The sequence below is a fragment of the Anguilla anguilla genome, chromosome 17, assembly GCF_013347855.1.
Source record: "Anguilla anguilla isolate fAngAng1 chromosome 17, fAngAng1.pri, whole genome shotgun sequence".
In the NCBI taxonomy this organism is placed as follows: domain Eukaryota; kingdom Metazoa; phylum Chordata; class Actinopteri; order Anguilliformes; family Anguillidae; genus Anguilla; species Anguilla anguilla.
The window spans coordinates 9,565,222-9,591,092 of record NC_049217.1 but is presented as its reverse complement, the minus strand read 5'-3'; the positions used below and the strand labels follow the sequence as shown (position 1 = coordinate 9,591,092).

General features: G+C 44.4%; 2 protein-coding genes across 7 annotated transcripts; both read left to right on the top strand.

Annotated features, from left to right (window-relative positions):
- Positions 1 to 9: 9 nt before the first annotated feature.
- hmgxb4a (HMG box domain containing 4a) lies at positions 10 to 10,770 on the top strand. Of its 5 annotated transcripts, none has more exons than XM_035398280.1 (13): positions 10 to 267; positions 1,132 to 1,206; positions 2,154 to 2,290; positions 2,904 to 2,982; positions 3,574 to 4,296; positions 5,451 to 5,693; positions 6,196 to 6,401; positions 7,136 to 7,217; positions 7,728 to 7,792; positions 8,093 to 8,195; positions 8,782 to 8,954; positions 9,617 to 9,739; positions 10,032 to 10,770. In XM_035398280.1, the coding sequence occupies exons 2-13, from the start codon at positions 1,170 to 1,172 to the stop codon at positions 10,074 to 10,076; spliced, it is 2,016 nt and encodes a 671-aa protein (XP_035254171.1). In that variant the 5' UTR covers positions 10 to 267; positions 1,132 to 1,169; the 3' UTR covers positions 10,077 to 10,770. The 5 variants fall into 5 exon arrangements, with proteins under 5 accessions (XP_035254171.1, XP_035254169.1, XP_035254170.1 ...); XM_035398278.1 differs by having other exon boundaries at positions 3,574 to 4,305; XM_035398279.1 differs by having other exon boundaries at positions 2,151 to 2,290.
- Positions 10,771 to 14,787: 4,017 nt separating this feature from the next.
- Positions 14,788 to 21,768, top strand: si:dkeyp-69e1.8 (uncharacterized protein LOC100001340 homolog). 2 transcript variants are annotated; one of them, XM_035399110.1, is made up of 5 exons: positions 14,788 to 14,926; positions 15,274 to 15,400; positions 18,225 to 18,386; positions 18,874 to 19,055; positions 19,360 to 21,768. In XM_035399110.1, the coding sequence occupies exons 2-5, from the start codon at positions 15,376 to 15,378 to the stop codon at positions 20,245 to 20,247; spliced, it is 1,257 nt and encodes a 418-aa protein (XP_035255001.1). In that variant the 5' UTR covers positions 14,788 to 14,926; positions 15,274 to 15,375; the 3' UTR covers positions 20,248 to 21,768. The 2 variants fall into 2 exon arrangements, with proteins under 2 accessions (XP_035255001.1, XP_035255002.1); XM_035399111.1 differs by lacking the exon at positions 14,788 to 14,926 and having other exon boundaries at positions 15,132 to 15,400.
- The last annotated feature ends 4,103 nt before the right edge of the window (positions 21,769 to 25,871 follow it).

The following is a 25,871-nucleotide window of genomic DNA, read 5'->3' as shown; positions in this document are numbered from 1 at the left end:
CCGCATCTGTGTCCACCAGTACGTTCAGTAGCAGTTAATGCGCCACTTTACGATGTATCCTTTTTCGTTAAATGCAATCTTAATTAACGGAATACCTGTTAAAAAGTAATACTATAACCTAATATAATCTATTTTATTGCCATCAAAGTTACGGTCGTAGTACGCGCTTGCAGTTCAGGACCCTCCCAATGTGCCAGCGCGTATTGTTTACTGAATTCAAAGATGGCGGCTGCCAAGCAGTAAATGGTAGCTATCTGTGGAGCGGAGGTAATTCAAATATTTATATTTTGTATATATTCATTTGTTTACAGCCTGAATATCTAGCCATTATTTGCAAATAAGGGGGGGAATTATGCATGCAACGCATTATATGTTGTACAATTTATGTCGCACAATTTCGCTAAACCCCAAGTTGGCCTACATGCTACAAATCCATGGGCTCGATTAGCCATGCTGCCCGAATTGCGATGCACATACCCGGCCGGGAGTATTTCAAATAGTTTCTGTGTCGGGACAACAGAATGGTGATGGCTGAAGGGGGTGTGTTTGTATATGTTTTTGAAAGTAGGCGGGAAATATTTCCAGATTTAACGTTATCAAGTCTAGCAAATATATTAGTTATCTGTACATTTGATTTAGTCAAGATTAAGTTGCTGGCTAACACGGCTAAATGTTACCCTTACCAAATGTTAGCTAGCTAACCGGCCAACAGTCTAACCAGAATTCAGCTAGATGGATAGTTAAGTTAGCAGACTAGCAAACTGGATTATTACATTTCGATAGCTAGCCAGCTAGCATTCACTCCTTACGTGCTAAAATGGATTCCTAGAACTAGCTAGCTTCCCAAATAGCCAAGTGAAACTAGACTGTAGCTGGCCGAATTATCGTGCAAGCTAACGTTGATTGTACAATATTTCAGACGATGTGTGTTTGTTCGTAGCTACATGTTAATAGCCAACTAGTTGGGTATGATTTTCTGAAAATAACACGTAACTAACATTGACGTTGCCCGGGGTGATGGCTAAATTAAACTGATAACACAGGTCATTTTCACTCGTTTACCGCTGGCTAATGACATTACGGCATTAATATTTATCTAGCTAATGGACAAAGATATATTTCTGTGAACAGAGAGCCTTGAACGGTGACTGGACCACTGAAGAGGGACTATGGCGTTTGAGGAAATAAAGAAGAAAGGGATGATAGGTATGGGCACTCATTTTCTTCAGTCTTTTAAAAAACCTCTCTAGGCTTGCTTACGTATGACACAATCCCATAATTGAATCTGTGTAATTAGCTACTTCGACCCGATCTTGTTAATATCTGAATTGCTAATTGTCCTTTAAGAGACCCCAGACCTTTTTTAATGTGTTGTCTTGTTTTAGACTCTCCCTCATCTATTATTTGGAAGTTATTAAATGTTCACACGTTTTGAATAGAACATTGAAATCATTTGATAAGTCACAGAGGTAGGTTTGGTCATTTCATAAGGTTGTCATTTCTCATTTTGTTTTTTGTATTTGTTCTACTGTCTTTCTTGGTATATGGGTCCCTATAATGATATCTAGTTTCTGTTTCTGTTCTGTGATTCAAATATTTCACAACTTTCTGTCTTTTAAATAATTAATTTTATGTTCTTTTGTTTTAGTTCCAATCGCTGCTGTCCTTTCAATTAACTCATTAAAATAGTATTTCAGTTCCCTGCAATCATTTACATTCATGAAGCGTTGTGTGGCAGTCTTATTGGGAAAGAGCTCTATAAGGTAGCAAGGACTGTCCCCTGAAAAAGTTATCATTTAGCATGTACGTATCCAGTAGGGTGGGTTGGGGGTGAATCGAATGAATTACATTTTCTTTTCTTAATTGACTGAATTGATATGGAACTGACCCCAATCCTAGTATCCATTTGAAAAAAAAAAAAATGTAAGTGTTCTGGCAAAGAGTGAATAAGCATTTTGAAGTAAAGTGAATAAGTGGAGGTACCAAGCACACACAGTGCCTCCCAAGCATGTTCCCAACAGACCATAGCCCCTAGCCGGTGTGCCTTAATCCCCAGCTCTTAACAGGCAGAATTGTGAAGTTGGACCCTTATGAAAATTCAGTTGCCAGGAGCTTTCAGCAAAGATATTCTATGTTTGAATACCTTTCAGAAGTTTCGGGGATGGAGGGGGACGTGGGCTTGGTGGCTGGGCGGAGTCAGAGGGAGAAGAGGAGGTCTTATAAGGACCTGCTGAGGGAGGAGGAGGAGATCGCAGCGCAGGTGCGCAAGTCCTCCAAAAAACGGCCCAAGGTAACAGCTCTCTCATTTCTCAAGTTTGCTCATTGGAATTTTTTTTCTCCCTCATCTGTGTAGACCTGTCTAGCGTTCTGTTCTCACTCCCTCTCCCGCTGTCCCTCTCATATCTGTGCATTTTGTGTCTCTTATCGTGATCGGTTTCTCAATTCAGTTTATTAATATTCAGTGTTAGTATGCATTACAGTCTGTAGATATTGCCAAACCATAGTGCTGATAATCAGTTTGTGAATTTTGCAGAACTCTCCTTCAGACATTATACAAATTCAGTACACCTAAACACTAATGTTGAAAATGCAGCGACATCAGCGTTTGGGTTTTCAAAACACACAAACAACTAGATGAACATGTTTCATTGTGAAGGCAGCATTCCCATGAAATGTCATGTTAATAGGTAAACAGAAAATGATTTATGCTAGTCCTGTTAATGCCAATTAGTGCCGTTGCCGCTATTGATATTATTGCATGTACGGGTAGTATCCAGTCATTTTGTCACATTGACACCTGCCTTTAATAATACTGCCGTTGGTATTGGTCCATCTGTAGACTGTGCCGCACTGGAGAAGTTGCTTTGTGTCTTAGCCTCTGCCGTTCTCCATTCTCCCCTCAGGACTCTGAGCTCTTCCTATTAGGAGGAGACTCGCATAAGAAGAAGAAGAAGCACTCGAGCGAGGACTATTTTTACAGAGGTGAGGGATGGAGCTTTTTGCATGTAGCTGGTTTAACCATGGTTTTCATGTGCTGGTTGTTTTACAGGGCACAAAAAATGTATTTTTGAGAACTGTGTGATGCTTTTGTGAGATGTTCGATGGTGGTTTATTGTTCTTCTGACTTACTTTGTTGACGGGTACCTAATATAATCTCAGAGCAAACCATAGTGGTACCCAGGACAAAAGCCAAGTTGCTTAACAAAAAACAGAAATACTACAGTTTCACTAGTGTGCAGCTATGCATTCCTTCTATGTGCTCCTTCAATTAAAATGCCCTTGCAGCCACTGCAGTAGCCTCTTGGGGTTGTGTTGTATTTTATTGTACTGTAACATGACAAAGTGTATCAAGGAGAACGGAATGCATTGATGGAATCAGCAAAAAGTAAGTGCTGCGTGAATATCAGGAATTATTTTTGGGGAGTTGTCGATGTGTGGAACAGTTTGACACCTCACGTAGTAGAGGACGTGGGACATAAAAGTGCGGGCTAGAGCAGTGCGGAGCAGGGTGGTCCTAGTAGATGTGTGTTCTTGTGTTCTTACCTACTCTTCCTTCCCTCTGCCCCGCCCCAGACCTACAGGGCTCTGGCCCACCCCCCCACAAGAAGAAACGCAAGCTGTCCGACCACTCCTCCAGCTCCTCTCACCACACCCCCCACTCCACAGACACGGCCATGGGACTGCTGCAGGCCATCACCTCCCCCATGGCCACGGGCTCCGAGCCCAACCCCCACCTGCACAAGAAGCCCTCCTACCCCACCTTCTCCTCCCACTCCTCCTCCAAGGAGCGCAAGCGCGAGGGGGGCGGGCCCGGCGGGAGCAAGGGGGGCCACTCCTCCTCCTCCCACTCCCGTTCCGCCTCCTCCTCTTCCTCCTCCTCCTCCAAGAAGCACTCCTCCAAGTCGTCGCTCTACCACAGCGGGGGCGGGGGTCACGGAGGTCACGGAGGTCACGGGGGTCACGGGGGTCACGGGGGTCATGGGGTCCTCGGACACGGCGAGCCGCTGACCCTCAGAGAGGCCGAGGGGCTCAAGATGAAGCTCATCCTCTCGCCCAAGGAGAAGGCGGAGGGCGGCGGGGTGGCGGGGGCGGGGGTGGGCGCGGGGGCCAGCGAGGGGTTCCCCTTCCCGCCCCTCTCCTCCTCCTCCTCCCTCTCGTCGTCCTCGTCCGGCCTCCGGAAGGGCGGGCCCAAGAAGGAGAAGGACCGGGACAGGGTTCTGCTCTCCAAGGCTCCCAAAAAGAAGCAGCAGAACCGGGACCCCTTGCCCGTGGTCGGAGAGGAGGTGGAGGTTGAGGGTGAGTGTGGAACTGAGGTCGAACAGAGAATGTTCAGTGTTAGGGTTAGGGTTAGGGTTTTTAACTGGCATGGAAATGGTACTCTCCCAAAGTGTAGTTGTTTGATCCATTCCAGGTTTTATGACTAGTATTCTTCTTGTAAGACTGCTGCCATCTTGACCAGGACTCCCTGGCAGAAGAGATATTGTATCTAACCTTTCTGGTTAAATAAAGGATAAATACATTTTTTTTTAAAAACCTGGACTGGCTTAAACAGCTGTGCTTTTGGATCGCTTGTTCATAATTGGGTGTATGTGGGGTCAGGTAACATTGTGAGAACGTGAGCTGTATTAGTGTTCGTTGATCGGTTAAAGACAGAGGTGCAGGTTTCAGGGCAAAGCCGAGGAGAACGCTGGTGAAGGTAATCTCCACTGAGGATATGAGGTATTAGTTGTGATTTTTATTCACCTCGTTTACCTTGCTGCTTGGATTGCGATGATTGATTTTGTGCACGACCCGCTCGTGGATCCTGGCCTCGTGCTCGATCCGCTTTGACCGCGCCCCGTCGAACCGCGTTCGCCCGTTAACGTTCGATATGCATCGATCGTGCCCCGTTGACAAATCCTTTGATTTCCCCGCAAGCCGCTTTGGCTCCGCCCCCCAGGCCGGCCGGGCCTTCGTCTCCCCTCGGCTAGCGGTCGAGGCGGAAAGCGCGGCGCTGAACGACTGAAGACCCACCTCTTCAGGCTGCACCTCTCCCCATCCCTCCCTTCCCCCCTGTAAATGACTAAACTTAGGGTTGTAACTAGGCAGCTGTTTCATAGGTGACTTAGGCGCATCAACTGTCTTAAACGACTACTTGTATTTTTATTTATTTTTATTTTTATTTTTCCATAGATTGCGTTGTTGCCGTTCTCGTTGTGTTAGTGTTAATCAGTTTAAACCTTCAGGGTCCAAGTTGAACTATGCGGTTGTTCCCTGCACTTGGACCGGTACTTCTCTCTAGGGGTTTCGTCATACTTGTTCCTGGTTATGGTTATTACACTTTGTTGTACGTCGCTCTGGATAAGAGCGTCTGCCAAATGCCTGTAATGTAATGTAATGTAATGTAATGTAATGTAATGTAAGCCTGACGTAGCCTCGGTAGCGCAACGCGCCTCCTCTGCTTGCTCCAGGGCACTACGGCGCGGCGCTGGGGGCGCTGGCGGGCGACAGCTCCTCCTCGGCGGGCGAGCTGGAGGCCGGGGAGCTGGTCATCGACGACTCGTACACCCACCTGGCCAAGAAGAAGAAGAAGAGCAAGAAGAGCAAGAAGAAGAAGGAGAAGGAGAAGGAGAGGGAGCGGGAGAAGGACAAGAGCGGGCGGGAGAAGAAGCACAGCCGCGGAGGGGGGAAGAAAGGAGCGGCGGGACAGACAGGTAGGGAGAGAGAGCGAGAGACGGAGGGAGGGAGGGAGGGAGGGGTTGGGCAGGAGAGCTCTTTTGTCTTTCTGTCAGACCTATCTGGCCTTTTTGTGTTAAATATGGAATCATAAATAAGTTATACAGTAATGTATTATACTTAAAAATGCATGATTTACAATATCTGAAAGCAGCAATAATTTGTGTGCTTTTCCACATATTGTGAAAAACATCTTAATCGTATGTTTTATTTTGATATATTTTCAGTCTACTCTATTTCTGTAATGGGTGAGGCAGGTAGTTGCCTGCTTACCTAAACCGTCCTTCCCTGGGTTGTGCAGTGACCATTTATACGTTGATTGATCACCCTGTGGGGCTACTGGCCATAGTTGGTAATGGTATGGTCCAAATTCAGCTCGTCTGCACATCATAGGGTCCTGTCAGGTTTAGGATTTATTAACCGATTAGTATTTATTTTATTTTTGAAATTGGTCTGAATTTACCCTACTCTGTTTCACAGGGTCAACCGTCCTGCTCTCTCCAGGTGATGCCTCACGGGGCCACTCCCACTCCCACAGCTCAGCCAATCACAACACGACCGTGGGGATTTACACCATGACCTCTCCGGTCTCCTCACACCACCACGTGGGCAGTGACTTGCAGAATGAAAAGAAGAAGAAGAAGGAGGAGAAGGAGAGGGAAAAGGCAGAGAAGGACAAAGACAAGGTGAGAAAAGAACGCAGAGGAGGTTGGGGAAGAGGGGGCAGACTAAGAGGACACCTGTGATGGCGGATGAATATTGAGAACTCTGTCAGGGTGAAAGTCCTACAGATTAAAACCTACAGGTGCACCACCAGGTCTGTTCCCTTGTGTTTGCATGTGACGTACAATACATTTTATATTCTTCTACTTTTCTGTTCCTCAGCTGATTCTGGCTACTTTCAATGGCAGATTTGATCACATTAAAAAATATTTTCATATATAAATGTAAACTCTTTTCTGTTGTTGCCCTTACTTAATTTGTAATGAATACATATGTTAGCATGTTAAAAAATTTTTTTATTTAACCAGGAAATAACCCCATTGAGATCCAAATCTCTTTTGCAAGGGGGACCTGACATAAAACACAGTTGCACACGACAGTAGACAAACGTTACAAACATCAAATGGGGAATGAGCCAGCAGTGTAACAGTTATTAAAAAGCAGAGCAGAGGTTGAAAGCAGGGACATATTTCACTAAGAGTCATGATTTGCATGTTTAAAGTGAGAAATTGAAAGTAATTTGTCCTTGTAGGCTTGCTCAGTAACTTTGCTGTGTTCGGCTGAGTTTATTCAGTGAATCCAGTGCGTTCCTGCGTAATTAAATAGGATTTATAATGGGATGTATATAGTTACTGCAGGTGTTGTGCGGGTTGTGTAAGATCTGGTTTGTTCTCAGTATGCTGTGTGTCTCTCTCAGCCCAAGAAGAAGAACATGACCGCGTACCAGGTGTTCTGCAAGGAGTACCGGGTCAACATCAACGCCGAGCAGCCGGGACTGGGTGCGTTGTGCTCTCTCACCTCACACTCTAAAACCAGGGATCTCAAAATCAAATCCTGGAGCGCCGCTGTGTCTGCTGGTTTTTGACGTGCTCCTGCAATTTACTGCTTAAGTTGTTGATGGGCTAAACTAAAGAGTCTGCACATCTTGTTTCCAAGGCCAGTACTTCCAACTTATTTGTTTTTTTTTTTTTGGTCCTTCAAGAACAATTTTATCACTTTGTAGTTTACGTTGTAGTTTAGGAATTTAGCGGAGGCGTTCGTCCAGAATGACTTGCAGATTGTTTTTACATGCAGTCCATTTATGCAGCTGGGTATCTGCTGAAGTGATTCCAGTGGAATACCTGGCAAAGGATTCAGTGTCAGTGCCACAGCAGTCACACGCCCAGTTCCCTGAACATTATGCTCCACTGACGTATCTGCGCGTGTCCCTGTTATTGTGCTCTGAAAGGCCTGCTGTGTTTTTTTTTCATACAGAGGTTACATGTGAGTCTGTCTTTTCCCTTCTGCAGTGTTTGGGGAGCTGAGCAGGAAGCTAGCTGACGTGTGGAAGCAGCTACCAGAGAAAGACAAACTCGTAAGCCTCCTTCCCCCCTCCCTTTTCACTATTCCCCTGTGTGTTACCTGCATCTGCACAAGGAGCACTGCACTGATGCACTCGCATGCAAGACTGTTTTACGCTCTAGTGCACACAGCACTACAGGAGGGTTGTGGCATCCCTGATCTGTTGTTGATTGAATATATACAGAACATGCTTTTGAGTGTCAGTTTGGATTGTACACTGGACTGGGGGGTGGGACTTGTCACTGTATGGATGTTTCATGCTGTGTCGACAGTAGTCCAAGTTTTCAGTCTGTGTCTCTGTCGCCCCCTGTAGGTGTGGAAGCAGAAGGCGCAGTACCTGCAGCACAAGCAGAACAAGGCGGAGGCCACAACCGTCAAGCGGAAGAGCTCCGGCGCAGACGCGTGCAAGAGCAAAGGTACCTTTACCCCGGTGGGCACGTTTGTGTGTGTGTGTGTGTGTGTGTGTGTGTGTGTGTGTGTGTGTGTGAGTGTGTGTGAGTGTGTGTGAGTGTGTGTGAGTGTGTGTGAGTGTGTGTGAGTGTGTGTGTGTGAGTGAGTGTGTGTGTGAGTGAGTGAGTGAGTGTGTGTGAGTGAGTGAGTGAGTGAGTGAGTGAGTGAGTGTGTGTGAGTGTGTGTGAGTGTGTGTGAGTGTGTGTGAGTGTGTGTGTGTGTGTGTGAGTGTGAGTGTGTGTGTGTGTGTGTGTGAGTGTGTGTGAGTGTGTGTGAGTGTGTGTGAGTGTGTGTGTGTGTGTGTGTGTGTGTGTGTGTGTGTGTGTGTGTGTGTGAGTGTGTGTGTGTGTGTGTGTGTGTGTGTGAGTGTGTGTGTGTGAGTGTGCGCGCGCGCGCGTTGGTGTGTACGTAAAATAGCATCTCGGTCATACTATGGAGGGTCTTGCTAAAGTAATAATTAGCAGAGAACTGTCACAGAAAATAAATGAATGAATGAGTAAACTTTAAAAAATAACAGCACGCAAATTGCATCTCTCTCTCTCCTTCTCTCAGGCTCAGTGAAAGGGGCTGGAGGAGGCGGGGTTATGTCACCAGGCCGGGTGTCGGTGGGTGTGTCCCTGTCCCCGGCGCGGGTGCCTGAGGTGGACCCCATTGATGCAGCAGCTCACCTGCAGCTGCTGGGGGAATCACTGTCTCTGATTGGCCATCGGCTGCAGGAGACTGAGGTCAGCAGTGGTACAGGCACAGATGCACTGTCACCACGGTTACAAGCATTATTATTAATATTATTGATTATGATTTCATAAATGATTTCAGATGCTTTTATGTATTTTTAATAATGTATTTTCTTATCACTATCCCTTGTTTCCTGTGCATTTTCACACACTACATTTCCAAAAGTATGTGGACACTCCTTCTAATGAGTGGTTTTGGCTATTTCAGCCACACCCATTGCTAGCATATGCATGAAATTAACCATACAGCCATGCAATCTCCATTGACAAACATTGGCAATAGCATGAATGAATTGTACTGAAGACCTCAGTGACTTTCAATGTGGCACTGTCAAAGGATGCCACTTTTCCAAAAAGTCAGTTTGTCAAGTTTCTGGTTTTGGAATGAGATGTTCAAAGTGCATGTGAGAGTAATGTTCAGGTGTCCACATACTTTTGGAAGTGTAGTGTATGTTGCATATCACAGTGTAGCAGTTTTTTGTAGTTTTTAAAATTTTATTTTAATGAATGTGAGTTTAACTGAACTTAAGTGAATTGTGACTGAACTGAACGAAGTAAAACCGAATAGGAACTGAACTGAACTGCAGCTGAATTTCGTTGAGCTGAGCGGAGCTGATTTTTTGTCATGACTGTGTGTCTGTGTGTGTCTCTAGGGCATGGTGGCTGTTTCGGGGAGCCTGTCTGTGCTGTTAGACTCCATTCTGTGTGCTCTCGGGCCTCTGGCGTGCCTCACCGCACAGGTCCCAGAGCTCAGTAGCTGCCCCCGTCATGTACTGGTGAGTGCATTCATCATTATCAGTATTACTATTATTAGTCATAGTATTGTTACTATTACTACTACTGTTATGAAATAATATGTAATAATATGCTGTATTTGTCAATATCTGAACCTGGAATTGATTCTGCCTGTATGCTGTAAGGTGGTATGCCAATAATATTTGGGTGTATTGGATCATGTGTACATTATGTTTATTGCACGTGGATGCACATAGCAGCCATTGTTTAAGAGACCTTTAAATTGCCTTTGCCTTTCTCCCCCATGCCTCCCTCCTCTTTGGGACCTTCCAGTCAAACACCCTGGACAATATTGCCTACATTATGCCAGGGCTGTGAGGGCAGCTTGGACCACTGAGAGGAAGTGGCTGTTTGGAGCATACCAACCCAAGAACAATTGGGGGGGGGGGCTTTTTCCCCATAAAAAAAAGAGGGAGTGGCAGTGTGAGAACCTGACATGCTATGATCAAGCATGGGGACAATGGGGAGCTGGCAACAGACACACTTCTGGATTTTAACTTGGTTCTTAACATTTTTTATACATGCGTTTTTGTAAAGTCGTTTTTAAAAATTAAACAGATTTTAGGGAACAGGTCTTTTTTCTTTCAGCTTCTTTGTGTGTCCAGATTTGACTATTTCTGTGTGTGTGTATGTGTGTCTGTGTATATGTGTGTGCGTGTGGGTGTGAGCGTGCGTATGTATTTGTGTGTGTGCATGCATGCATGTGTGCACACAAATTTTAATGTCCTGCTGCATTCATTTTTATAAATACCCGTAACCCAGAGAGAATAAACTTGGTATTTAAGGAGTGATATTATTTCTGTAATGACTAAAGGCCGACGTTTTGTTTTATACATGTTGGATATTTCTATTGAACTAAGAGTTGAGTTTGAGCTTTATTTTAAAGAAAGAAAATGTTTAGAATGTAGATAGGTGCATAGGAAAAAAAAAAAAAAATCTTATGTGGTCATTTTTGTAACCATACAACTGTAAGCAGTATTTTTATTGCCATTAAAATATTTCAGTCCTTGTACATTTTTTATTTCTGTGCAATGGAAATGTCAGACTTTACCAACAGAGCACACTGGTGGTGGATGAAGGTGAGTTGTTTCTGTTTTGAACAGTGGGGTGCTGGCTGGTCTCGTCTGTAGTGGCTATTGACACACTGAAAGAGCTACACTAGACTGAATCTGAATTAATTTCACGATCCAGGCAACCAAATTTGCTGTATCTGTGTAAAACTATGTTTCCATGGATACAGGATGTTGTTAAGTGTTGTGTGCCTTCTGTTGTGATTAAGTTACTATTATCTGGAAGAACCTGTTACACTCCTGTATATGCATATATAATATGAAGCCGCCTGTGTTACACCCTTGACATTGTTGGACAGGTGAGGCTGTTTCATTCATTACTCTACAGGTAAACAAAGACATATACTTTATTTAGGATTCTTTTGGGAGTGTTATGGGTATAACTGTAAAGATAGATTATATGTATTGCGTTCTTTTTGTTTCTGTTGTTTGATGTTGAACGTTGTACTTATTGACTAAATGGGCCGTCTTGGTGATCTCACACTTTTGTATTCCTGAGATTAACACCTCCTTGACTTGACTTAAGTTTCTCTGGACAAGAGCGTCTGAAAAGCGACTAATGGGATGGATGATGTGTTGAGAATCAGACATGGTACCTTCTTGTTTTTTTTTAAATCAAATGGTTTTCATTACTGAGGGTGAGTGGGGACGATTACAGCTAATATCACAGCATCTTTTGTTTTTTCCCGATCAGAGCTTCAAGGTGTTATAGTTGACCTGGGTTAAATCCTACACTATTATTTGGAACATGAAGTTCTCAAGTTCTCAATTTCTCCTGTTCTCAATAAATAATTATAAAGATGTTTAAGAGCCATGAAAATATTAGAATTCAAATCATTGTTATTTTTAATATTTGAACTTGAATGGTGATTTGTGGTTTTATTGTTTATAAATTGTGTTTCCTGACTTTCTCACACCAGACTTACTAATTTCAACTCTTTGCATACAATCATATTTTTGCCTCTGTTCTAATTTATTGAAAATAATTATAACGTAACATTTTTAATGCTACAATGTTATTCCTGTCTCTTAAACATTTTTATAATATAAAATTGTTTTTCAGTTCCTAGCACGCTTGATTCAGAAATTGAATATTTATGTTATTACTGATAGATAGTTCCTTGAGTTTCACTCTCAAGACCACCTCAGGGTTATATCAGAGGACTACGCAGAAAAAGGGAATGGGATTGGAACGGCAGCTGGGGGAGGCAAAACAAGGGAAGAAGAAGGAGTACCTGCTCCGATTGGTGGGAGGCAACAGCATGGACTGGGTCCCGCCTGGCTGTGAGTGCCACTGTGCCTGGTGTCTGAATCTGGGGGCTCCTCACCCCTCCACCCCACAGAATCAGTCATTACATTACTTTATATTATATTATCCCGTATTATTATAGTTCAGTAAGGTACATAACCTTAACAAAGGGAAAAGGTTCAGGCCATATTACTGATCTTTAAAAAAAAGACATGGACTGTATTATTATTGCATTGGTGGTTTATGCCACTGGTAGCTTATGTTTGGACTTATTAATATGGAACTTATTTCAGGACTGAGACTGAGACTGTACCATGCTCGACTATCTGCCAATCGCAATTGAGTTCATCTGTGCCGTTGTATGCGTGTGGTATGCTTTTGTAAAAACCTGCAAGGACATTCTGATAATTTATTTACATGGCGGTGCACAACCGGCAAAATTAGCTGATACAGCCGGGTCTTTTTGTAGCCAAGTAGAATTTGGACTGAATTTTTTTCAGACTGGGAATCAAATCCACAACCTTTGAATTACAAGCCTCACTTACATTATTTCTTAACCATTAAACTACACGGCCATGTCATATCCAAGCCATTTGAAAACGTCCAAATATTTGAAAAATGTCAGCTAATCGAGACCTGTCATTTGAAATCTGCACAAACAATTGCTGTGGATCAGAATTTTAGCAAGTATGTAAAAATGGCATTAGCTCAACAGGATAGGGATTGATAGGGATATTGATCAATGTGTTCTTTCTGTTCTCAGTGAGTGAAAAAAGGCTGGGGATATTGGAAAGAAGGTTGGACATGATCCCTGCGGCGACTCTCATCGGCTCTGTCGTGGATCCTGGCAAACCTTCGCCGTGCCAGTTGCCAAGTGGTCCGGAACAACCCAGTCTTTCACCCAGTCTGCCGGTGGGCTGATTGGCCAGGCACTCTTTAAAAATCTCAAATGAGTGAAGGGGGTGATGATATTGGACATGATCCTCCTTTAAGACACACCTCTCCACTGTTAAAATATGCCTTTGAACAATTGTTTATCAAGCGTGAGCTATTATTTCAACATTGGCAAAAAGGGCAGGGCAACAGAACTTGTAGTTTTTCAGCTCTGCAGCTTATAAACCAAATATAATATCTTTATCTGTTTATGTGTACGTAATGTATTTCTTATTAAATGTTAAATACAATGGTAGTGTAAGGTGGAATTTTATAGCACCCTTGCGCTCGGTGGGAACCTGGATAAAACCAATACCTACATTGTGGACTGAAATAAAACATTATGTGGGCATAACTGGGGATGATCTGATAATGTGGTGGACCCGGTCACATTGTTCACGGAAGGCAAAAATCCCTTGAAACAAACAGGAACGGAAGATGGCTACTGTACAGGCCTGGCAGAGCATCACCAGAGAAGATACCCAGCATCTGGTGATGGCTGTGGGTCGCAGACTTCAGGCTCTCATTTAATGCAAAAGATTTGCAACTACTAAATATGATGACTTTATTTAAGATCATGTACATTTGTTTGATTACTTCTGAGAGACTGCGTATAATAAAAGCTGAAATTCCTACATGGCTCATCACCTGATGTAAGTTCCTGCAAATAAATAAAGCAGACAGTCTGTACTTTAATCTAATTTTCATTATTTAATTTCATGTCCAAGGTGTTGGAGTACAGAGCCAAAACCACAAAAATTGTGTCACCATCCATTGTGGATATATATTTTCGGATATTGAGTGGCTAGATGATGGCCTAAGAGAGAGAAACAATGTAATTGTGATAGGGCAAACTTGTTTAAGGTTCATAAATATTATATTGTTTCTAAACAAGAAAGCCGCCTGTTCTCCCCTCGACAAACATCAAAGGAAATGTGGACGGGGCAATTAAGTCACGCTGAGACCCTAATCTAGGCATACATTTAATTGGTCCCACCTGCTGCAGAACTGGAAGATATTTATGGGGTGTCAGGGCCAAGCATGACCACAGATGGGTCATGGATTTCTTTTTTTCCATTTTAAGTTTGAATGCCAATCCAAGACATTTGTTTGAATTTGTCTGCTGAAAGTCCTAATGTCTGTGTAGAACTAGTTATTGAGGCCTGCCAGTTGGGATTTACTACCATCACATCTGTTGTTAAAAGCAGCATCATTTCTAGCACTTGTTTCCACTGGTACTCTTCTGCAAGGGTGATTAAATGTAATCTCACCTCTTACGTTTCACTGTGTTTCCATAGCAGACTGGGGTGCTTTACTGCACTGAGAACTAGTATTTTAGCAGGATGAACCACAGTACAACCCCTGTACAGAGGTATTCATAGGTTGAGATCTGAAATGACAGCAAGGGAAAGGGAACAACACTGTACCCATAAATGGAATCCTTTTCATAGAAGGGAAACAGCTGGTGCAAAGGCTCTGTAATGACGTTAGTCAAATACGTATTTGTTTTGGATTCAAATACCTTTCTACACTTTACTGATCTTGTTTGGTGTATTGGAACTAATGAAATGCTCTCAAAAAGTGCAAACCCTGCCTTCTGGTCATATTGGCAGGCTCAATTACACCTGGCAAGATCAATAGATCACAGAAAATTATTTGAATTCAAAACAAATACGTATTTGACCCAGCTCTGTTTCAGTGCCATTAAAGCTGGCATGTTGAGAAATGCCTCTGAAGCCTCTGAATACCTCTGAAACAGCAACTCTTTTGAAATGCACACAAAGGAATCTTTCTGAGTTCCACTATTCTTGTCTGGATGAGCCTGGCTTACGCGGAGCTATTGATTCACTTACACGGCAGGAGAACTTTCACCCTGCGGTTTCATTCCTGGAGGTCTGAGAACAACAGGGTGTTTGGTATGTAAAGCGTGGATTAGAGAGCAATAGAGAGGGAGAGAGAGAAGGTGTAGAATGAGGGTGTTAGAGAAAAATGTGCTGTGTGTGAGTGAGAGAGAGAGGACGAGAGGGAGAGGACAGGAGGGAAAGATAGGGAGAGAGAGAGAGGGCGAGAGGGAGAGGAAGAGAGAACGGGAGGGAGAGAGGGCGGGAGGGAGAGGGAGGGAGAGAGAGGGCAGGAAGGAGAGCACACAGGCGGAGAGTGTTTTATGCTTCAGAGGGTGGAAGGAGCGAGAGAGAGAGAGAGAGAAAGAGGTGTGGCAGGAAGTGCTACAGTAAGTGACGCATTCTTGTATTATTTCGAACAGGAAGAGAAATTAAGAGACTGAAAACAAGGCGACCAAGGGCAGATGCAGTGAAGATACTGAAACAGTCCTCAGCAGACGCTAATTTCGTCTTAAGGCAGAGCGATGTCATCACATTCCCCTCAGCCAGGCAAGTTCACAGTCCGCTTAAAAATGCAGGGATACCTTATCTCTGTGTGAGTATCATGCTAATTTTTTTTTTAAAGTGGCACTGAAGGTAAATGCAAATAATATGTAGTGACAATTTGCAAAAACATGTTTTGGTTCCTCATTGACTGAAAAGAGTAATGTAAATTCTTATAAAAGAATAGATATCATCGTGGTTAAGTTTAAGCTAGTACTGTATCGGTACCAGAAAAGCAGAGTCGTTGGCACAGCGGCTAACTGGCATGTCCTGGACGTGATAAGACGAGGGTTGTAACTACATGTAAGTTAGTTATAGTGTCCCCTAGTGATGATGTTTGGAAGCAGCAGTCACGGGGATTAAGGAAAACATCTTGACGGTGTCCAGTGCCACAATGCCACGGTGTCTCTGTTCAGTTCTGTGTACTTATCATATGTTTATCTATAGTTGGAATGTTCAGTGTGTGTACAATTGCAATTTATAATGTAGTCATTTGGTAGACACGTGTAACCAAAGCAGCTTAAAAATGTTTTTAAAAATGAGGGAAAGTGAATCCCATGTGGTAAGCAAACATCAGAATTTAGCTAAAGTGACAGCCATGCTAGTGCCTCGAGTTCTCTATTTATTTTTTATTAAATAGAAATATTGAGGTTTAGTTCTGAAAAGTTCAGATGAGTTTTGTAGATGTCTGTAGAAAACAGACTGAATGACTGGGGGGGGGGGGGGGGGGGGGGATTTGTTCCATTATTGGCTGATGAGGTCAGAGACACTGGGGCCACAATGAGTTACTATTGGATGTTTGAAGGAATGGGACAGCCAGCTGGTGGGCAGTTGCTGAATGGAGGTTATATTTGTCCAGACGAGAGATTAGGGGGGTTAGCTGTGTAGCCTTGTGAGTGGGGGAGGGGCGGATCCTTCTGGTACTCTAAAGCAGTGGTGTCAAACCCGTTGCCATGGAGGGCCGTGTGTATGCAGGTTTTCATTCCAGCCTCAGATCTTGATTATATAATTAGTTAAATTATTTGCTGAATTAGGGATGCAGGTTTGTGCACAATGGTGACCCGACGTCTATGGTGACCCGCATTGTCTAAATAAAAATTTTCTTATATTCTGTGCTTCAAACGCAGTTAAACGCATATGGCTGAATGAGTAATTGGACTCAATTAAGGCAGCATTAATTGGTTGGAATGAAAACCTGCATACACACGGCCCTCCATGGCAACGAGTTTGACACCACTGCTCTAAAGGGAGGGAGACCCAGCAGGACCGGGTGGCCATGAGCAGAAATGACTGGGCCAAACAATTTAAAGACAGAACAAACGAGGACCGGGTAATGAGCCCTGTGGGATGGTCTTCAAGAACTGAGTCAAACCGAACGAGGGCAGAGCCTGTCCATGAGGAATGAGAGAAGGTTTGATTAGCTGATGTTGTCAAAAGCAAGCAGACAGGTCAAGAAGGATGAGGATGGAGCTGAGTGGCTTCACTCTCACTAAGAGCCTCTCTTGCTGTGAGCAGAGCAGTCCCAGTGGGGTGGCTTGAATTTAAACCTGATTGGTTGGGGTCAGGGAGGTTACTCAACAAGTGGGAGGGACCGTTCACTGTAAAATGAGAGGAGTGAGACAGGATTGCAATTGTGCACGTTAGCTGGGTTCGTAGAGGATTGTTTCAGGAGAAGAGTGACATGGGCCCTCTTAAAAATAATGGGGACCGTGGCAGTTGAAAGAGGGCAGTAAAAGGAACGATATCGTTTTGAATGGTTTGAAGGAATAGGAATGGAATAGGGTCAAGAGGACAGGCAGCAGTGCAGTGGGATGTTAGTGTTACAAATAGGAGAGGAGTGCGAGAAAGGATAGGGATTGGGTTTTGTTAGCACATGGGCAGACTGCAGAGGAGGTGAGGAGAAGGAGGTACAGCTGATATTTTCCTTTTCAAAGAAGGATGCAAACTGGTCTGTGGTTACAGAGGAATGGGTGGTGACAGGGTGAGGAGTGAATGGTTTGCGTGGGTTAGAAGTAGCGGGTTAGATTGTGGAGCGAAGCTGTGTTTCAGTGCGCCTGTTTCCTCCTGTGAGTGGGGTGCAGGTCAGGACTTGCAGGGTGGAGTGTTTTCACTGGTAAAGGGAGAGAGAGAGAGAATGTTATGCTTCATGGACCCAAGACTGGAGAAATGCTATACACCTACACGTATCATATCTCTTTGTCTCTCTCTCTCACACACACACACAGTCACAGAGAAGGGTTGCGCCTACTTACACAACACTAAATCACTGACAATAACTGTCAACAAAAGTGTGTGTGTTTCTATGTATGTGTGTGTATCTGTTTGTGAGTGCGTCCATGTATGTGTATTTTGTACTAATCTGATGCCTTTATACTGTCCGTGTATCTATGTGACAGAGTATCTGTGTGTGTGTTGAGTGTTAGTTTATTTGTACTGTGTGTCAGTATATCTGTGATAGTGTATCTACACTGTGTATCAGTGTGTCTTTGTGTCAGTGTGTCTGTACTGTCTGTCAGTTTATCTAGATGTCAGTGTACCTGTACTGTGTATCTGTGCCGTGTGTCAGTGTACCTGTACTGTGCATCTGTGTGTCAGTGTACCTGCACCGTGTGCCAGTGTATCTGTGCCGTGTGTCAGTGTACCTGTACTGTGCATCTGTGTGTCAGTGTACCTGCACTGTGTGACAGTGTATCTGCACTGTGTGCCAGTGTATCTGTGCCGTGTGTCAGTGTACCTGTACTGTGCATCTGTGTGTCAGTGTACCTGCACTGTGTGACAGTGTATCTGCACTGCATGTCAGTATCTGTGTGCTGCTCCCTCCCCTCTCCAGAAGGACAGGAGGTTGGGGAGCAGCATGGAGCTGAGGAAGCGGTGGCTGAGAAGCAGCTGGGGGGGAAAGGGACCCTGGAACATCAGCCGCACCCTCAGCCACAGCAACTGCAGCCAGAGCCGTGTGACCAGGGGCAGGCCTCAAAGACCCGCCAGTCCGCAGGTACAGACGCAGGCCGTACGCCACACCTTCAGCCCGACTGCCCCCCTGTCATCCACGGCCAGTCTCTCACTGAGTTCAGTTCGGCCTTAAAGACGCAAGAGCCTCCGACTTCCCTGGAGAGCTGGGCTTGTCTCTCAGAGCAGGAGGGCTGATCCCTGGCCAAACCCTAGACCAGGGATCATCAACTCTGGACCTCGAATCCAAATCCAGCCCTGGTTTTCTTTTCTCCCGGGTAATTAGTGCTACTGATTGGCCAGACTGTCTTCACCCCTGACTCCCAGGCGAAGGGAGGGTGGAAAACCACCAGTTCTCGGCCCTCGAGGACCGTGTGTTGCTGATCCCTGCCCTAGACCGACCCATGCTGAGACAGACAGGCGAAACTGACCCTGGATCAGCTCTGTACTCTGAGATATGTCCACACGCATTCTCTTTATCCTGCTGCTAACGGGTTTATGGAGCTGAGTCTTTTTCCGTTTGCGTGCTTCAGTTCCCTGTAAACCCCCGGGGATCGCTGAGCTCAGGCTGGTGCTGCTGGGCCGAGTTGGCTCGGGGAAGAGCGCGGCAGCCAACGCCGTCCTCGGCCGGGGGGAGTTCGAGACGGGGGACGACGACGCAGAGGACGTCATTCAGAAGTGTGAGAAGAGGAGGGGCACTGCTGCTGGGAGACAGGTCAGATGCTAAAACGCTTTGTTGACCGATTTAGCACCGTCTCTAAACTCGCAAGCATTGCTCAGAGCTAGCTTAAAAATCAACAGCCCAGAGAAACCTCATGGAGCCTGCAGGAGTCTTTTGTTACATAAGATTAATTAGAATTAAAGTATAAAATAAACCACTATAGTGTTACCCAGATGTTATAAAAAGGAGCTAACCAAGGTAAGTATACCTGGCTCTGCCAAGCGAGTTAGACTCTCCCCCTCTCTCTCCCTCTCTCTCCCTCTCCCCCTCTCACTCCCCCCTCTTTCTCTCCACGCAGGTGGCAGTGGTGAACACGCCGGATTGGTTCAGCTCACAGCACCCCCCAGAGGAAGTGGTGAGTCAGCTCTCAGCCTGCGCGGCCCTGGCTGCCCCGGGCCCCCACGCCTTCCTCCTGTGCGTCACTGTGGACCGGCCGGCCGACGTGGTGCTGAGGTCCCTGGGGCCCCTGGAGGAGGCCTTCGGGCCTGGCGCGGTGCGGGCCCGCACCCTGGTGCTGTTCACCCACAGCGACCGTCTGGAGGAGAGCCAGGAGGGGGCGCAGGGAGTGGAGGACTACATCGTCACCCGCCGCGCGGACCTGGTGGCGGTGGCGGAGAAGTGCGGAGACCACTTCCACGTGTTAGAGATGGGGGGCGGGGGCGGGGCCGAGGACGGGGCTGCGGGTGGGGCGGAGAGCGTCGAGGCGGTGGAGCTAAGCGTTAGGGAGTTGCTGGAGAAGGTGGAGCAGATGGTGGGGGAGGCCGGGAATGCCCACTACACCAGCAGCCTCTTCCAGCAGGCCGAGGCCAGGGTGAAACAGAGGCAGGAGGAAATCATGAAGGAGAGGAGAGAAAGAAGAGGGGAAGAGGTGGAAGAAGAGTGGGAAGAGGAGGAGGAGCGGGAGAAAGCGAGGGATGAAGCGGAGAGGAGTGCGGGTGACCTCCAGCTGGACAAAGTGCCCTCCCTCTGGCTCTCACACTCCGACACTCCTCCTTCTTTTCTGCACTCTGTCTTCAATACCCTGGCCGGCTGGCTGAGGAGCTTTCTCAAATTCGTACAGGGCGGGGCCTTGCTGGGTGGGGTCGTCCGGGTGCTGGTCGGGGGGCCCCTGGGGGGCCTTTTGGGAGCGACTGTGGGCTCAGTAGCGACAGAGGTGGGGAAACGAAAGCACCTAAAAAAGCAGTAAAACTTGAGAAAGACGTTGAAGTGCTGTTGCTTAAGGGCAGTGATAATTATATTTACGCTTTAATGTGCATTATTACCTTGGTCTCATTAACCCAGTGGTGTCAAACTCCAGTCCTGGAGTGCCACAGTGTCTCCAGGTTTTTGTTGTTTCCTTTCAATCAGCAACCAATTTAGGCCTTGAAAGACTGTTCAGCCAATCAGTAGCTTAAATGAAGCACTTAAAGAGCACCTTTAATTAGCGTTCTGTAAGAAGTGACCATTGATAATCACTGTTTTTCATACTTAGAGGTGGGTTTAGGCTGGGGATGGTGCTGGATGCACATTCACCTGCGCGATGTTTCCAGGCTTGTTGTCTGCTACTTTAAAATTCAGGAGTAAAGAGCAAATGTAGGTATCCACTTAATATTTAGTGGCATGACACTGCTTTAGCAAATACTACTCATGCTGCTATTTTGACACTGGTGTTTTTGTGTTTGAGCATTTATGGAAATTGATCCCTGATACTGGATGAGAGGGTTATGCACTCATCTCTCAGGCCCGATTGTTTTATTTGTTTCTTTTAATATTTTAAATTATTTTACTCGTATATATTTGGAACTGTTAATCCATACCATCCCTTTAACACCCAAGTTGCGTCTCTCTTGAGAAATTATGCCAGTGTTTCATTCTATTATATTGTAAGGGGAATGTTGGAACATACATTGCTTTTTGGCTGTTTTCGAACATGTAATGTAAGACATGTGCTATATGTTGCATTGCATGACTAAATTTATGATCTAAGGATGAGTTTATAAATGCTAGCAATTATGTTTAAATATTTCACTGGCTACCATGAACGGATTCCAAAAACATACCCCTAATCCACCATGTATCAGAGTGATCTTCACATTGTTTAACATTTAATATGCTTACTGTTGTGATGTATTTTATTATATCCTGAAACTCTTTCAGCAGTGAGTCACTTTATTTTTGCATTTTCTTTTGACACTAGATGGAGCCAAAGTGTCACATTTGCCATATGAATCATTATGTGCCCTATGGCTTTCCAATCAGTTCTGATTTCAAGCTTTTTGGGGAAAAACACACAAAAACACATTTTCAGCGTACTGCATGCACAGCACGTTAAAACAAGTTCTAACGCACTTATGAGAATACCGACACAGTGTTGTACCGTACAGGTAAATGCACTTAATGTCTACAAGAGTTCAGTGGAGTATGAGGGTGTGTGCGTTTTACATACAACTGTATCTCATTCCATGCTTCTTAGATGCACACTAGTTTACCGGTGCTGGATGTGGGATTCCAGACAGAGGATATGGGTTCATAATCAGTAGGCTGCAGGTTCGAATCATTGGCGACTGCTACATGACCTGTGATCATGGTGCCTAAACCTGAATTATTTCAGTGGATGTCCAGCAGCATGAACGGCTGGTGTATAAAAGCTACAAAGTCTGTATGTTGTGCTCGACAAGGGCTTCTGCTGAGAACATGAAATAAAGAATAAAAAGATTATGCCCAGAAAGCGGTGTGTAGAATTTATTTGGAGTAGATGGAACCCTGGATGGAAAAACTTCACTGGAATTTCTTTACACTTTCAATTTTTCAGCCATATGAAGATACTATGTTTGGCATTTAATTGTGTGTCACACAAAAGAATAAAAAAAGTTTTTAAAAAATTATTTAAAATGTAAGAAATTCATTTACTTCTGCAGCAAACGTATATGGATAATTATGTGAATTATTTTGCTAATAGTTTACTGCCAATATCCTGTGACTGAGACATTTAGAATGAGACTGATATCAGTTGAAAGGTTCTGTAAAAATGCTGTGGAGAAAATCTCTGCACAGAATGCATTTTACATTAATGGTCTGTTCCTGACATTAGGTAAGACATTATTTGACTTTACTAACAATAAAAACAAAACAATTCAGTATCTTATGTTGAAGGATGACAGCTAAAGAATGCAGTAATTCTGAATTGTGAATAATTATAATTGGTCATATGAAAGACAAAACCATTACTACTACAACTCCTACTACTACTATTACTACTACTACTACTACTAATAATAATAATAATACCTAAAAATTGCAATTCTCAGATTTGGTGTTTTCCCCGTTGCCCCTCACACTATTCCGCTGCTCTCTCTCCTTCTCTCTAAGTGAGGCGTTTCCGAATGTGGGTGGTCTCTCTTCCGCATGGGGAATTAGTACTGTGCTCAAGTTTCCAGAAAAGAACAGAGAGAGAGAAAGAGAGAGACTCTGGACCACATCTGTCGCCCAGATGTGGCCTCCACGGCTGTTTGAAACTGAAAAAGGGGTAAGAAGGAAAGGAAAAGTCGGTGCCGAATAGCCTTAATTATGAGAGATTACGCGTACAATACGGACTACAGTGTACTGGGCCGGGAACAGACTGGGTTTGATTTGATCAATCTTGCAGGCCCCGCTCGTTGTGCAATAGTAGGGGAGAATTGCCATAAATGTAACGCTTGATTAATGTAACACGGTCTATAACTTAATATACAATGCGGCTACCGTAGCCATTTCAGGTCTGACCCTGTGCAATTCAGTCGTCGACCACCTTCCAAAGGAACGAAGCAATGTGATAGGCCTAGTCGTTGCGGGAAATTACTATTGGAACTAAATGTTACTCGTGGAAATGTGTTCCCTTGATTAATATTAGCATGTGCAGAAAAAACCTGCATAGGGCGTTTTCATTTCATTCACTGTTACAATTTTCCCGCACCTGTCTCAATCATACTGAGTGGGTTGTATGAATGTAACATTTGTTTTAATTGTGTCCTACTCGATTAAGTTATGAATGTAATTGACATGCCAAAGCAAAATTGGCTAGTGCTAGGCTAAATAAATTCACTTGTTTGACTCACCTCCTCACCTGCAGTGATACGCCCGCATCTCTCACTGACATGCCCTCGTGTGGAAGAGACAGAGAGGTCATGCGCGGAGCAGTATAACAAAACAAAACAAAAGTCATGGACTCTTTTGAATTTGTAAATATTTTAATGATGTGGATTTTGTAACATGTAATGTGCCTGAAAATTTAATGAAGCACTTTTAAAAGGAAAGAAGGAGACATAGGAGGAAATAAAAGCATGGAAAAATGTTCATGTTTTTAAATCGACTTCCAGATAGAACCGAAGCGAAGATCGGAAATTTTGCACGAAATCTACCGTGGTGATGAACACACGAGGAGGAAAGAATATTGTGCTGATTTAAGTAGCTGCAGTTAGAGGGTTACTCAGTGAATTGAGGTATTAAAAAAAATTATAATTCACGAAACTTTCCTCTGAGAAACGTGTTGCTCAAACATCTTTGATGTGTGAAGGAGCTTCCCGTGCCTTCTGTCTGGACACGTGTGTGTTCATAGCCTATTGTTACAGAGATGGAAAGTCCACGGGACAGAGAGTAAAAGTCCTGCCGTGTGTTTATTTTACTCATGAACTCAGCCACCTGGTTTTCACTGATTAGTTCTTCCTCCTAGTTGAAGAATTGTGTTAATTAGGAACTCCAGGTGATTGAAACTTGAAGACCTGGATTTTCCACCTTGCCACTGTTTGTGATAGCATCGCCACGCCTCTCTTAAATGTCCAGGCTGTGTCTAGAATGTATCGATAAAGCATGCTCTCCTGGCCAGGGTATCGGCCCCTTTGAAAAGCGCGTTTGCCTGGCTGCACGAGACATGCATTTTGCACAGGTGGGCAGACACTCTTCCCGACAGTTGCCAATGCTCGTATGGACTATTTTCTGTTCAACGTGAAAATAGTTAATACACGACGACAAAAAGTAGGTAGGTAGCAGACTGGTCAAGTGCTTTAAGGTCATCACTTAGGGAGCCATTGACATGGCGATGGTATTGGATATAATGTATTAAACGCGAAAGAAAACCCAGCGTTTCGGCAGCATTGTCTGTGCCTTGTTCAGCGCACAAGAAAGATCTTGTGCTCTCCAATACTCCATACTTCATTCTGACATAAAAAGCCCTTCTAAGTGGGTGGAGCAGTAGACTTTCTGAACCCCGAATGTGATACTACAGTGGCACGTGAGTAATGGCCCACACCTCACCTCACCTCAAGCGCTCGAGTAGTACACGCTTATCTGTACGAATGGCCTGTCGACAGTAGTCAAGCTATAGAACATGGTAACCTGCCCGTGCACACGGTTCTTTTCTGTTTCTCTGATAATGCAGACATTGCAACGTAATCTGGTGTCCGCATGTTTTTCCGATTAGCGTTTTGACATCCCTCCCTGGAGCCAGAGCGTGTGTGGCTGTGATTGTTCACGGCGCAGCGCATATAGAGTTCGTCCCGCTTTACGGACGCTGACAGGCCGTGTGTTCATAGCCGAGCCTTGTAAAGTGCAGGATGAAAGCAAATTAACGAGAAATAATCCGAAAAAGATGTGCGCCTGGAAACAATGCAGTATATTGTAATTACACTAAGAAAAACAGCTTAACTCATCTCTGTTTATGTGTCGCTGGCAACGTAAAAATATGCATTAAAACGTTCTGTTGAAGTACTGATGCGTGTGTTCACGTCGTGCCAGGCGTTTGACGTTAGTTTTTCTTCATGAAGACATCCTGGGGTTATTAATGGAGGGCTGGAAATGTATCACAATCAAATCTCGTTTTGCAATGTGAAAACAAATGAGAATTAGCGCAAACCCAACCAACGCAGTCTATCGTTATCTCTCACTACACAAAAGAGGAGACTCCGTTCAACCCAGACAAAGTGCATTTGCGCTGTAAAATATAACTTAATCAGTGTCTCGAGGAGCAAACGACAATTACTTGAGTAAGAAAATTTAGGTCTACACCTCTCTCGCACACTTAGGGTTCTCACATCCTTTCTGGTGTACACACACACACACACATACACACACACGTTACATACAATACAATTAAGTCATACAGAGTTTTGATGGAAGCCTAAGAAACACTCAGTTTCTAGAGAAGCCAAAGTTATTAAATTCTTTTAAAAATAAATGAAGGCACTACCGAAACTGAAACACTGAGTGCAAACAGTAGTCTGAGGGAACACAGACAATATTGTTCTGAATCCATATATTGTATGTTAAGTGTAATTTAATATCTTTATTTTCTACACTGTATGCTGCATAGCCTTTTGTTAGAATCTTGTAAGAAATCCAGCCAGTTTTACAATACCAAATGATTACTTCCTCTGAAGACAAGCCAAGTACACAGTCATCCTTTGACTCAGAGAAATATGATACCTACAGTTTTGAGTATATCTGTCAAATAATCAACGTAGAAAACTATACATTGGGGACATCTAGAGCCTGTTCACATCTGGAGGAGCAAGCAGGGACATGCCAGTGGAAGCAGTAACTAAATCTGCAGAAATGATCCTGTAATGTGCAATCAAACGTGTACACACACACGTGCACACACACATTTTTTCTCTCTCTTGCACACACACATACTGTCTCCCTATGTACACACACACAAGCATGCTATCTTGCTCTGTCTCAGACATGCACAGATATTCTCACTTTCACACAAACTCATGCTCTGTATCTGACATACTCGAGGGAACAGGCGAGCAGAGGAAATGGAAGGGAACTACTTTTGAATAAAGGACAGAACAA

Bases quoted from the DNA above. Each gene is read 5' to 3' on its own strand.
- hmgxb4a (XM_035398276.1), top strand. From the start codon at position 1,170: ATGGCGTTTGAGGAAATAAAGAAGAAAGGGATGATAG. The intron at 6,402-7,135 runs GTGAGAAAAGAA...TGTCTCTCTCAG, and splicing joins CAGAGAAGGACAAAGACAAG to CCCAAGAAGAAGAACATGAC. The intron at 9,740-10,031 runs GTGAGTGCATTC...GGGACCTTCCAG, and splicing joins GCTGCCCCCGTCATGTACTG to TCAAACACCCTGGACAATAT.
- si:dkeyp-69e1.8 (XM_035399110.1), top strand. From the start codon at position 15,376: ATGTCATCACATTCCCCTCAGCCAG. The intron at 18,387-18,873 runs GTACAGACGCAG...TGCGTGCTTCAG, and splicing joins AAAGACCCGCCAGTCCGCAG to TTCCCTGTAAACCCCCGGGG. The intron at 19,056-19,359 runs GTCAGATGCTAA...CTCTCCACGCAG, and splicing joins GCACTGCTGCTGGGAGACAG to GTGGCAGTGGTGAACACGCC.